This window comes from Diceros bicornis, chromosome 26, assembly GCF_020826845.1.
Source record: "Diceros bicornis minor isolate mBicDic1 chromosome 26, mDicBic1.mat.cur, whole genome shotgun sequence".
Taxonomy (NCBI): domain Eukaryota; kingdom Metazoa; phylum Chordata; class Mammalia; order Perissodactyla; family Rhinocerotidae; genus Diceros; species Diceros bicornis.
Genome location: NC_080765.1, coordinates 30415037 through 30428226, shown reverse-complemented (window position 1 = coordinate 30428226; position 13190 = coordinate 30415037). Strand labels below are relative to the sequence as shown.

Below are 13190 nucleotides of genomic sequence, written 5' to 3'. Positions count from 1 at the left end.
ATATGAAGTAGCAGCTAAATGTTAGAAAGAACACCCAAATATAATCTTATTTTGTTTTTTATCCTTTTTTCACATGTATACTCTGCTATATTAATTTTCACTGCTCACTTCATTCCCTTTCAAACGACCTCATGTGCATACGATAGTTGTCTTTTCAGTTAGAATGTAAACAGAGGCTATACATGAAGTAGCAATTAAAATCCAGAAGGAGCTTCCAAATATATTCTTCAATTAGTCAGTGAAAATCTTTCCCAGGAAGAGTTCTAGACTCACCTTTATTGAAGAATGTGCTAACCATGAAGCTGAAGAATATTGTGGCAATGGCAAAACACAGCAAAAAGACAAAGACAAGAGATGGGTCACTGTGTTGGATGACTGGCACAGGTTCAATCTAGCAAAACAATCAGGAAGCCAGTTTAGTCATATTCTAAGTGGTGTCACAGAAAAACAAAAGAGGAGAAATGCAACCTTTTAAAATATTTTAATAGTCCTAGTGAAACTAATGACAATGCTCAGGGAGATGGACAATAAACAATTTATTAACTACAGAAGGTCCACCCATCTAGGTTTACAGTTTAGTTTGCTGAGAGACTAAGTAGCCCCTAAGTTTCCATAGTGGAGTCAACAAAAGGCACATCTTCATTCCCTGGCAAACTGAACCCATTAGGCCCACACCACGTTTCTGTTTTCTCTCTCAAAGTTTAGCTGCAGCATGCTGCACTGAAATAGACACTTGCCTTGGCAAAGAAAATTAGGCACATCAAAAAGATGATAACTGAATACAAAAAGAGGAATGTGAAGAAATAGGCAGCCCAGAGCATCCAATTACTGAGTCCTATCATGAGCTGGTATTCCTGCGGGAGAGTCAACAGAAACCAAATTTCATGTAAAACAATATAATTATACAAAACGCATTCACAAATATTATCTAATTTAATTTCCACTGCAACCAAAATGGGTTAAATAATAAGTATTATCATGCCCAATTTATAGAAGAGGAAATTAAGCCTCAGAATGTCAAGTGACTTGATTAAAATTATTCAGCTAGTGAGTGGCAATGCTGTGATGCTTCTAAGCCCAGAGATGATTTCCCCAATAATTTACCTGATATTATTCAGACATGAGAAACCCTTTAAAAAAACTATAAACTGCTTAGATTAATACCCCCTTTCTTTTTATTATGTCCCCTTCCAGGAGGTATTAAAGAAATGTAAATATATTTTAAATCAATTACAAAAGTCAGAAGCAAATACTAAAGCTAGGATAAAAAGTAAGGGGAAGAAAAACAGAGTTGAATAGTAATCTTTATGAACTATATTCTTTTAGACATATGTAGTATTTAAAGTTTTAACAAAAGAACATCAAAAGAGTTTAGCTAAGAATATAATACAGAAGACCAATACGAAGATTCAAATGAGTGGCATTAGTCTTTAAAGGCTATTTTAAATATTTTTATTGAATTTAACTATTATATCAACATTAAATTCTGTGACTTTCAGCTCTTCCAGGGCAGAGACTATGTCTTCTTACCTACATCTGCCTGGCACATATAATATATGTTTGTTGAATGAACAAATGAATAAATGTGAGGATCTCTGAAAACCTGTATACTTTCCAAAGTTCTTAAAAATGGGCACAGGTCCACTTCATTATGCATAGGGGACAGAAATAGATAAAGAATCCCTTTTAAGTTCCGTAGCAATCAATGCTACAACCAGACTGACTTAGCAAGTTTTAATAACCAATCAAAATGACAAAGTATTTTTAACAAAAGAAATGCAAGACTTGTACACTGAAAACTACAAAACAATGTTGAAAAAAATTAAAGAAAACCTAACTGTAGGAAAGACACCCCATCTTCATGGATCAGAGACTTGATATTGTTAATATGCCAATACTCTTCAAATTGGTCTACACATTGAACCAAATACCTTTTAAAATCTCTGCTAGCTACTTTATATGGATTGACAAGCATATCCTAAAATTCATATGGAAATTCAAAGGACGCAGAATGGTGAAACTAATCTTGAAAAAGAACAAAGGTGGAGGACTTAAACTAATTTCAAAACTTACTACAATAATCAAGACAGTGTGGTTTTGGCAGAAGGATAGACAGATCAAAGGGATAAAACAGCCAGTCCAGAAATAGATCAATATACAAATGATCAATTGGTTTTCAAAACATAACAACAACAACAAAAAAAACAAACCTTAAAAGGTAGAGTATTTGAAACACTGTACTACTGGTATAAGGACAGACATAGAGATCAATGGAACAGAACTGAGAGCTCTAAATGTAAGAGCTAAAGCTATAAAAGCCATACACGCAAAACTGTAAAACCCCTAGAAGATAACATAGGAGAAAACCTAGATGACCTCGGGTATGGTGATGACATTTTAGATACAACATCAAAAGCATGATCCATGAAAGAAATCACTGATAAGCTGAACTTCATTAAAATTAAAAACTTCTGCTCTGCAAAAGATAATGTCAAGAAAATGAAAAGATAAGCCACATACTGAGAATATATTTTCAAATGACACATCTGATAAAGGACTGTTATGCACAATATACAAAGAACTCTTAAAACTCAACAATAAGAAAACAATCTGAGTAAAAAATGAGCCGAAGGGCCGGCCCCGTGGCTTAGCGGTTAAGTGCATGCGCTCCGCTGCTGGCGGCCGGGGTTTGGATCCCGGGCGCGCACCGAGGCACCACTTCTCTGGCCATGCTGAGACTGCGTCCCACATACAGCAACTAGAAGGATGTGCAGCTATGACATGCAACTATCTACTGGGGCTTTGGGGGGAAAAAAAAATAAATAAAATCTTTAAAAAAAAAAAAAAATGAGCCGAAGACCTTAACAGACACTTCACCAAAGAAGATGTAGAGATGGCAAATAAGCATACAAAAAGATGTTCCACATCACACGTCATCAGGCAAAAGCAAATTAAAACACAATGAGATACCACAACACACCTATTAAAATGGCCAAAATCCAGAACACTGACACCACCAAAGGCTGGCAAGAATATGGAGCAACAGAAACTCTGAATGAAACTCTGAGAATGAAAAATGGTGCAAACATTTTGGAGTACAGTTTGGCAATTTCTTACAAAACTAAGCATACACTTACCATGAAATCTAGCATTTCTTGGTATTTAGCCAAAGGAGTTGGAAGCTTATGTCCACACAAAATCCAGCATAGGGATGTTCATAGCAGATTTATTTATAATTGCCAAACCTTAGAAGCAGTTAGGTGAATTGATAAATAAACCGTGCTATATCCAGACAATTAAATATTATTCAGTGCTAAAAAGAAATGAGCTATCAAGCCATGAAAAGACAAGGAGGAATCTTAAATGCATATTACTAAGTGAAAGAAACTAATCTGAAAAGGCTACCTACTCCTCAATTCCAACTGTATAACATTCTGGAAATGGCAAAACTATGGAGACAGTAAAAAGACCAGTGGTTGCCAGGGATTGAGGGGGGGATCAATGGCTAGAGCACCGGCGATTTTAAAGGGCAGTGAAAATATACCATATGATACTAAAATTATGAAAACATGCCATTATACATTTGTCCAAACCCAAAGAATGTACAAAACCAAGAGTGAATCCTAATGTAAACTATGGACTTTGGATGATTTTGATGTGTCAATGTACATTCATCAATTGTAACAAATACACCACTCTGGTGGGGGATGTTGATAACGGCAGAGTGTACGCATGTGTGAGGGCAGGGGATACATGAGAAATCTCTGAACCTTCCTCTTAATTTTGCTGTGAACCTAAAACTGCTCTAAAAAAAGTCTTTTTTTAAAACAAATCCTTAGACAAACATACAGAGAAATCTCTGGAATCTTAGATTACATAATGAAATGATCACATGGATTTTCTACTTTGTTACTATGGTGAATTACATTTATTGATTTTTCTAATGTTAATCTAACCTTCCACTTCTGGGAGAAAGTCTACTAGGTCTTGATGTATTATCCATCTTATATAGTGCTAGATTTAATTTACAAATATTTTGTTAAACCTTTCTTTGTCTGCGTTCATGAATATTGATCTGTAATTTTCTTTTCTTGTATTACCTTTGCCTGTTTTATTTTTTTTATCTGTACTTTTGGCCTCATAAAAAGGTATGAAGTGTTGCATCCTCCCTATTTTCTTTTTTTTATTGAGGTCACATTGGTTTATAACATTCTATAAATTTCATGGGTACATTATTGTAATTTAGCTTCTGGATAGACTGCATCGTGTTCACCACCAAAAGTTTAGTTTCTATCTGTCACCATACATATGTGTCCCTTCACCCCTTTTGCCCTCCCCCATCCCCTTCCCCTCTGGTAACCACCAATCTGTTCCCCTTATCTATATGTTTGTTTATCTTGAGATATGAGTGAAATCATATGGTATTTGTCTTTCTCTGTCTGATTTATTTTGCTTCGCATAATACCCTCAAGTCCATCCATGTTGTTGCAAATGGCACGACTCTTTTTTTTATGGCTGAGTAGCATTCCATTGCATACATATACCACATCTTCTTTATCCATTCACCCATTGATGGGCACTTAGGTAGCCTCCAAATCTTGGCTATTATGAATAATGCTGCAACGAACATAGTGGTACATATATCTTTTCGAATTAGTGTTTTCATGTTATTTGGACAAATACCAGAAGTGGTGTAGCTGGATTATATGGTATTTCTATTTTTAATTTTTTGAGAAATGTCCATACTGTTTTCCATAGTGGCTGCACCAGTTTGCATTCCCACTAGCAGTGTATGAGGATTCCCTTTTCTCCACATCCTCTTCAACATTTGTTATTTTTTGTCTTGGTAATTATGGCCATTCTGAGGGGCATAAGATGATATCTCATTGTAGTTTTGATTTACATTTCACTAATAAGTTTGATGTAGTCTCATTTGTTTATTTTTTCTTTTGTTTCCCTTGCCTGAGGAGACACAGTATTCAAAAAGATACTGCTAAGACCAATATAAAAGAGCATACTGCATATGTTTTCTTCTAGGAGTTTTATAGTTTCAGGTCTTATATTCAAGTCTTTAATTCATCTTGAGTTAATTTTTGTGTATAGTGTGAGATAATGGTCTACATTCATTCTTTTGCTTGTGGCTGTCTAGTTTTCCCAACACTCTTTATTGAGAAGACTTTCTTTCTCCATTGTATGTTCTTGGCTCCTTTGTTGAAGATTAGCTGCCCATAGATGTGTGGTTTTATTTCTGGGCTCTCAATTCTGTTCCATTGATCTGTGTGTCCATTTTTGTACCATTCTGTTTTGATTACTGTAGCTTTGCAGTATATTTTGAATTCAGGGAGTGTGATACCTTCAGCTTTGTCCTTTTTTCTTCAGGATTGTTTTGGCTATTTCCGGTCTTTTGTTGTTCCATATAAATTTTAGGATTCTTTGTTCAATTTCCGTAAAGAATGTCATTGGGATTCTGATTGGGATTGCACTGAATATGTAATTGCTTTGGGTAGTATGGAGATTTTAACTATATTTATTCTTCCAATCCATGAGCATGGAATATCTTTCCACTTCTTTACGTCTTCTTCAATTCCTTCAATAATGTCTCATAGTTTTCAGCGTACAGGTCTTTCATCTCCTTGGTTAAATTTATTCCTAGGTATTTTATTCTTTTTGTTGTGATTATAAATAGGACTGTAGTCTTGATTTCTCTTTCTTCTAGTTCATTATTAGTGTATAGAAATGCAACTGATTTTTTTTTTTGAGGAAGATTGGCCCTCCACTAACATCTGTTGCCAATCTTCCTCTTTTTCTTTTTATCTTTTTTTTCTCCCCAAAGTCCCAGTACACAGTTGTATATCATAGTTGTAGAGTGGTACCTCTTCCATGCAGGACGCCACCTTAGCATGGCTTAATGAACGGTGAGTAGGTCCACGGTGAGTAGGATCCGAACTGGTGAACCCCAGGCGGCCAAAGCAGAATGCACGAACTTAACTGCTACGCCACTGGGCCAGCCCTGCGGCTGATTTTTGATGTTGATTTTCTACCCTGCAACTTTACTGTATTTGTTGATTATTTCTAACAGTTTTCCAGTGAATTCTTTAGGGCTTTCCATATAGAGAATTATGTCATCCATAAATAGTGAAGTTTTACTTCTTCCTTTCCAATTTGAATCTCTTTCATTTCTTTTTTTCTGCCTAATTGCTCTGGTTAAAACTTCCAGTACTATGTTGAGTAAGAGTGGCAAGAGTGGGTATTATTGTCTTGTTCCTGGTCTCAAAGGAATAACTTTCAGTTGTTCACCATTGAGTACGATGTTGGCTGTGGGTTTGTCATATGTGGCCTTTATTATGTTGAGGTACTTTCTTTCTCTACTCATTTTCTTGAGAGTTTTTATGATAAATGGATGTCGGATCTTGTCAAATACTTTCTCTGCGTCTACCGAGATCATCATGTTATTTTTATTCTTCTTTTGTTAATGTGGTGTATCACATTGATTTGCAGAGGTTGAATCATCCCTGCATCCCTGGAATGAATGCCACTTGATCATGGTGTATGATCCTTTTAATGTATTTTATTTCTAATATTTTGTTGAGGATTTTTGCATCTATCATCATCAGCAATATTGGCCTTTTTGTGCTGTTCTTGGCTGGTTTTGATGTCAGGGTAATGCTGGCCTCATAAAATGAGTTAGGAAGCATCCTGTCCTCTTAATATTTTTAAAAGTTTAAAAAGGATAGGTATTAAATTTTTTTTGAATGTTCAGTAGAATTCACCAGAGAAGCCATCTGGTCTTGGACTTTTGTTTTTTGGGAGGTTTTTATTACTGTTTCAATATCTTTGTGATTGGTCTATTCAGATTCTCTATTTCTTTTTGATTCAGTTTTGGGAGTTTGTATGATTCTAAGAATTTATCCATTTCTTCTAGGTTATCCAATTTGTTGGTACATAGCTTTCTATAGTATTCTCTTATAATCCTTTCTGTGTATCCTTTTTTGTGGTATCCACTGTAATTTCTCCTCTTTCATTTCTGATTTTATTTATTTGAGCCTTCTCTCTTTTTTCTTAGTGAGTCTGGCTAAGGGTTTGTCAGTTTTGTTTATCTTTTCAAAGAACCTGATCTTAGTTTCATTGATTCTTTCTATTGTTTTGTGGTTTTTTTGGTTAGGACGATTAGCCCTGAGCTAACATCTGTTGCCAATCCTCTTTTTTTCTGAGGAAGATTGGCCCTGGGCTAACATCCATGCTCATCTTCCTCTACTTTGTATGCGAGACACCTGCCACAGCATGGCTTGATAAACGGTGCGTAGGACCGCACCTGGGATCCGAACCTGTGAACACCGGGCTGCCGAAGTGGAGTGCGTGAACTTAACCACTACACCACCAGGCCAGCACCCCCTCTATTGTTTTTTAGTCTCTATTTATTTATTTCTTCTCTGATTTTTATTATTTCCTTCCTTCTACTGACTTTGGGCTTTGCCTGTTCTTCTTCTTCTAGTTCTTTTAGATATAGTGTAAGCCTATATATTTGTTATTTTTCCTGTTTCTTGAGGTAGGCCAGTATTGCTATAAACTTCCCTCTTAGTATCGCTTTTGCTGCACCTCATAAGTTTTGATATGCAGTGTTTCCATTTTCATTTGTCTCCAGGTATTTTTTAATTTCTCCTGTAATTTCTTCATTAATCCAAGAGCTGTTCAGTAGCATTTTATTTAGCCTCCACATATTCGTGACTTTTCCAGCTTTCCTCGTCTTTGACTTCTAATTCCATACCATTGTGGTTGGAAAAGAAGCTCGATATGATTTCAATCTTCTTAAATTTACGGAGGCTTGCTTTGTTTCTCAACATATAGTCTATCTTTGAGAATGTTCCATGTGCACTTGAGAAGAATGCATATTCTGCCACTTTGGGATGGAACGTTCTATATATATTAAGTCCGTCTGATCTACTGTTTTACTTAAGGCCACTGTTTCCTTGTTGACTTTCTGTCTGGATGATCTCTCCATTAATGTAAGTGGAATGTTAAAGTCCTCTACTTATTGTGTTGCTATTAATTTCTCCCTTTAGGTCTGTTAATAGCTACTGTATATACTTTGGTGTTAGATGCATATATATTAATAAGTATTATGTCTACTTGGTGAAATGTCCCTTTTATCATTATATAATGTCCATCTCTGTCTCCTGTTATCTTTTTTGTCTTGAAGTTTGCTTTGTCTGATATATATGTGGCTACACCTGCTTTCCTTTGCCTGTTATTTGCTTGGAGTATCATCTTCCATCCCTTCACTCTGAGCCTATGTTTGACTTTAGAGCTGAGATGTTTTTCCTGGAGGTAGCATATTATTGGGTCTTGTTTTTTAATTCATTCAGCCACTCTGTATCTTTTGATTGGTGAATTCACTCCACTCACATTTAGAGTGATTATTGATATATAGGGTTTAATACTGCCATTTTATCTTTTGTTTTCTGGTTGTTCTATATTTTCATTGCTTCTTTTTCCTTGTATTTCTGTCTTCCATTTCTCTTTGGTGGTTTCTGTGATGTTTTTCTCAGTTTTCTCTTTATTTATGATTTGTGACTCTGCTTTGATTTTTTTTGTGGTTACCATGAGATTTGTATAAAAGATCTCATAGATGAGATAATCTTTTTCCTGCTGCCAGCATCTTATCTCTATCTATGCAAGTTCCATCCTTTTTCTCTTCCCCTTCTATGTTTTTGTTGTCACAAATTATTCTTTTTTGTGTTGTGAGTTTGTGATCAAATTGAAGTGGTTATAGTTATTTTTGATGCTTTCTTTCCCTTTAGCCTTTATAATTCAGTGTTTACTAACCTATTCTAATATAGAGTTCCAATTTTCTGATTCTATCTGTTTATCGCATTGCTCAAAGCTTTGTAAACCTTAGCCTTTTTGTTTCATGTCGGAGGGCTCCTTTCAACATTTCTTTTAAGGCAGGTCTAGTGGTGATTAACTCCCTCAGCTTTTGTTTATCTGGGAAAGCTTTTATTTCTCCTTCACGTCTGGAGGATAACTGCTGTAGGGAGTATTCTTGGCTGATTTTTTCTGTCTTTCAGTATTTTGAATATATCATTCTACTCTCTCCTAGCCTGTAGAGTTTCTGCTGAGAAATTCACTGAAAGGATGACTGGGGTTCCTTTGTAAGTTATTTTCTTCTCTCTGTCTGCCCTTGATATTCTTTCTTTGTCATTGACTTTTGACAGTTTTAATATTATATGCCTTGGAGAACATCTTTTTGCATTGAGATAATTAGGAATTCTATTAGCTTCATGTACTTGTATATCCAGTTCCTTCCCCAGGTTTGGGAAGTTCTCAGCTATTACGTCTTTGAATAAGCTGTCTTCTCCTTTCTTCCTCTCTTCTCCTTCTGGGATATCTACTACCTTATGTTACTTTTCCCAATTAAGTCGGATATTTTTTGTAGAATTTCTTCATTTTTTAAAAATCTTAGTTCTCTCCTCTTGCACCTGAATCATTTCTAGGTTTCTATCTTTGAGCTAATTCTCTCCTCTATATATTCTGCTCTATTTTTAATGCTTTCTACTATATTTTTCATCTCATTGTGTTCTTCATCTCCATTATTTCTGTTTGGTTATTTTTTAGAGTTTCAATCTCTTTGGTGAAATACTCCTTCTGTTCATTAATTTTATTCTTGATATCATTGAACTGTTTTTCTGAGTTTTATTGGAATGCATTGAGTTTCTTCATGACAGCTATTTTGAATTCTCTGTCAGTTAGACTGTAATCTTCTGTGACTTCAAGTTTGTTTTCTGGAGAGTCATCATTTTCTTTGTGTTCTGCAGTGTTAGTTTTTCATGGTACTTGATGAGTTGATCCTCTGCTGGCACATTTGTGGTAGTAACCACCTTTCTTATCTGGGTAAGGCTTTGGTTACTTTGGTTCTAAGCTGTTTCTCATTGTATTTGAGATCCTGCACTTTTCACCTTTCACTGCCTCTGCTAGAGGCGTCATCATTGCCCTCCTTGTGCTGCTTGTGCATCTGAGGTTGTTGGTGCCTTGCTGCTTACAATGTCGCTGCCATCTCAGGTGTCATCCCCAGGGTCACCAGGCTGTGAGCACTTCTGTTGCTCTGGCATCACCAGGGTCTTGCATTCCCCCACTGGCTCTTCATGGGCTCGGAGGAAGTTGCCCCATATACCACATGCGCTGCTGCTCCCAGGTTGTCTGGGAGTGTTCACTGTACCACTGCCAGGCGCGCTAGGTTCACAGATGTCATTGTCGCTGCTGGGGCCTGGGGACCCAGGGACTTGTATGCAGCCCCAGTCATCCTGTCCATTTTCTAACAGAGTTCATGTAGAATTAGTATCATTTTTTTCTTAAATATTTGACAGTATTCCTAGTGCAGCCATTAGGGACTGGAATGTTCTTAGTGAAAAGTATTTTAAATATGAATTCAAATTCTTTAACAGGTATACGGCTATTCAGATTACCTATTTCTTCTTGATAGCTTTGTCTTTAAAAGATTTTGTCCATTTCATCTAGCTTTTTAAATTTATTAGTATAAATGTGTTCACAATAATTTCTATCATCCTTTAACATCCACAGAATCTGTAATGATACCTGATTTCCCCCTGATATTTGAGACATGTGTTCTCTTTATTAGTCTAGAAAGAGAATTATTGTTTTCAAAAATCCGTCTTGTTCTTTGTTCATTTTCTCCATTGTTTCATATATCTAAAACTTTTTTTTTTCAGTAATCAAAAATCTCCCAACAAACAGAAGTCCAGGACCAGATGACTTCACTGGTGAATTCTACCAAACATTAAAAGAAGAATTATTACCAATCCTTCTCAAAGTCTTCCCTAAAAATAGAAGAGGGAACACTTCCAAACTTATTTTACAAGGCCAGCATTATTCTGATACCTAAACCAGATAAGGACATCACAAGAAAGGAAAACTACAGACCAATATCCCTGATGAACACAGATGCAAAAATCCTCAACAAAATAGCAAAACCAAATGCAAGAATACATTAAAAGGATCATATACCATGATAAATTGGTATTTATTCCATGGATGTGGGGTGGTTCAACATACACAAATCAATCAATGTAATATACTACATTAACAAAATGAAGGATAAAAATCATACCATCATCTCAATAGATGCAGAAAGAGCATCAAAGTTCAGCATCCATTTATGATAAAAACTCTCAACAAAGTGGAGATAGAGGGAACATACTTCAATGTAATAAAGGTCATATATGACAAGCCCACAGCTAACATTATACTCAATGATGAAAGATGAAAGCTTTTCCTCTAAGATCAGGCATAAGACAAAGATGCACACTCTTGCACCTTTTATTCAACATAGTACTGGAAGTCCTAGCCAGAGGAATTAGGCAAAAAAAGATATAAAATGGATCTAAATTGGAAAGGAAGAAGTAAAACTGTCACTATTTGCAGATAACATGATACTATTTTTGGAAAACCCTAAAAACTGTCAGAACTAATCAACAAATTCAATAAAGTTGCAGGATATAAAATCAATATACAAAAATCTGTTGCAGTTCTATACACTAATAACAAATTATCAAAAAGGGAAATTAAGAAAACAATCTTATTTACATAAGCACCAAAAAGAATAAAATACTAGGAATAAATTTAACCAAGAGGTGAAAGACCTGTAAACTGAAAACTGTGAAAAAATGATGAAAGAAACTGAAGAAGACACAAATAAATGGAAATATATTCTGTGCTCATGGATTGGAAGAATTCATATCGTTAAAATGTCCATACTACACAAAGAATTCTACAGATTCAATGTGATTCCTATCAAATTCCCATGGCATTTTTCACAGAAATAGAACAAACAATCCTAAAATTTGTATGAAACTACAAAAAACCCCAAATAGCCAAAGCAATCTGGAGAACCTAATTTCAAACTATATTACCAAGCTATAGTAATCAAAACAGTATTGTATTAGCATAAAAACAGACATATAGATGAATGGAACAGAATAGAGAACTCAGAAATAAACCCATGCAAGGGAAGCCAAGAATACACAATGGAGAAAGGACAGTCTCTTTAATACATAGTGTGGGAAAACTGGACAGCCACATGCAAAAGAATGAAACTAGACTACTATTCTATACCACACACAAAAATCAACTCAAAATGAATTAAAGAATTGAATGTAAGACCTGAAAAAAAAACTCCTAGAAGAAAACACAGGTAGTAAGCACCTTGACACTGGTCTTGATGATGATTTTTTGGATCTGACTCCAAAAGCAACAAAAGCAAAAGTAAAGAAGTGGGACTACATCAAACTAAAAAGTTTCTGCACAGCAAAGAAAACCATCAACAAAATGAAATGGCAACCTACTGAATAGGAGAAAATATTTTCAAATCATATATCTGATAATATCCAAAATATATAAAGAACTCAGAAAATAGCAGAAAACCCAAAAAGTCAATTAAAAAAACAGGCAAAATATCTGAATAGACATTTTTCCAAAGAAGACATACAGGTAATATGGTCAAAGAAGACATGGCCAACACGTACATGAAAAGGTGCTCAACATCACTAATCATCAGGAAAATGAAATTAAAACCACAATGAGATACTACTTTACATCTGTTAGAATGACTATTATCAAAAGGACAAGAAATAACAAGTGTTGGCAAGGATGTGGAGAAAAGGGAACACTTGTACATTGTGGGTGGGAGTGTAAATTGGTACAGCCACTGTGGAAAAGAATATGGAGGTTCCTCAAAAAATTAAAAATAGAACCGCCGTATGATCCAGCAATTCCACTTCTGGTTATTTATCCGAAGAAAATGGAAAAGATATATGGACCCCCTCTCCTCCATGTTCACCACAGCATAATTTACAATAGCCAAGACATGGAAGCAACCTAAGTGGCCACTGATGGATGAATGGGTAAAGAAGATGTGGTATATAAATACAATGGAATACTATTCATTCACAAAATCTTGCCATTTGCAACAACATGGAAGGACCTTGAGGGCATTACGCTAAGTGAAATAAGTCAGAGAGAGAAAGACAAATATTATAAGAACTCACACGTGGAATCTAAACAAACAAACAAACAAGAACCAACTCATAGATAAAGAGAAAAGATTGGTGGTTGCCCAAGGTGGGGGTTGGCAGTGGGAGAAATGGGTTAAGGTGGTCAAAAGGTACAAATTTCCAGTT

The 13190-nt window shown here is 35.5% G+C and overlaps 1 protein-coding gene across 1 annotated transcript in view; it reads right to left on the bottom strand.

The window, feature by feature from the left end:
• LOC131422010 (phospholipid-transporting ATPase ABCA3-like) overlaps positions 1-13190 on the bottom strand; it is a 162918-nt gene that overhangs the window by 106750 nt on the left and 42978 nt on the right. The window contains exons 7-8 of the mRNA XM_058568869.1: positions 738-854; positions 274-391 (exon numbers count right to left, since the gene is read on the bottom strand). Coding sequence (XP_058424852.1) covers positions 274-391; positions 738-854 — 235 coding nt within the window. The remainder of the gene's footprint in view (positions 1-273; positions 392-737; positions 855-13190) is intronic.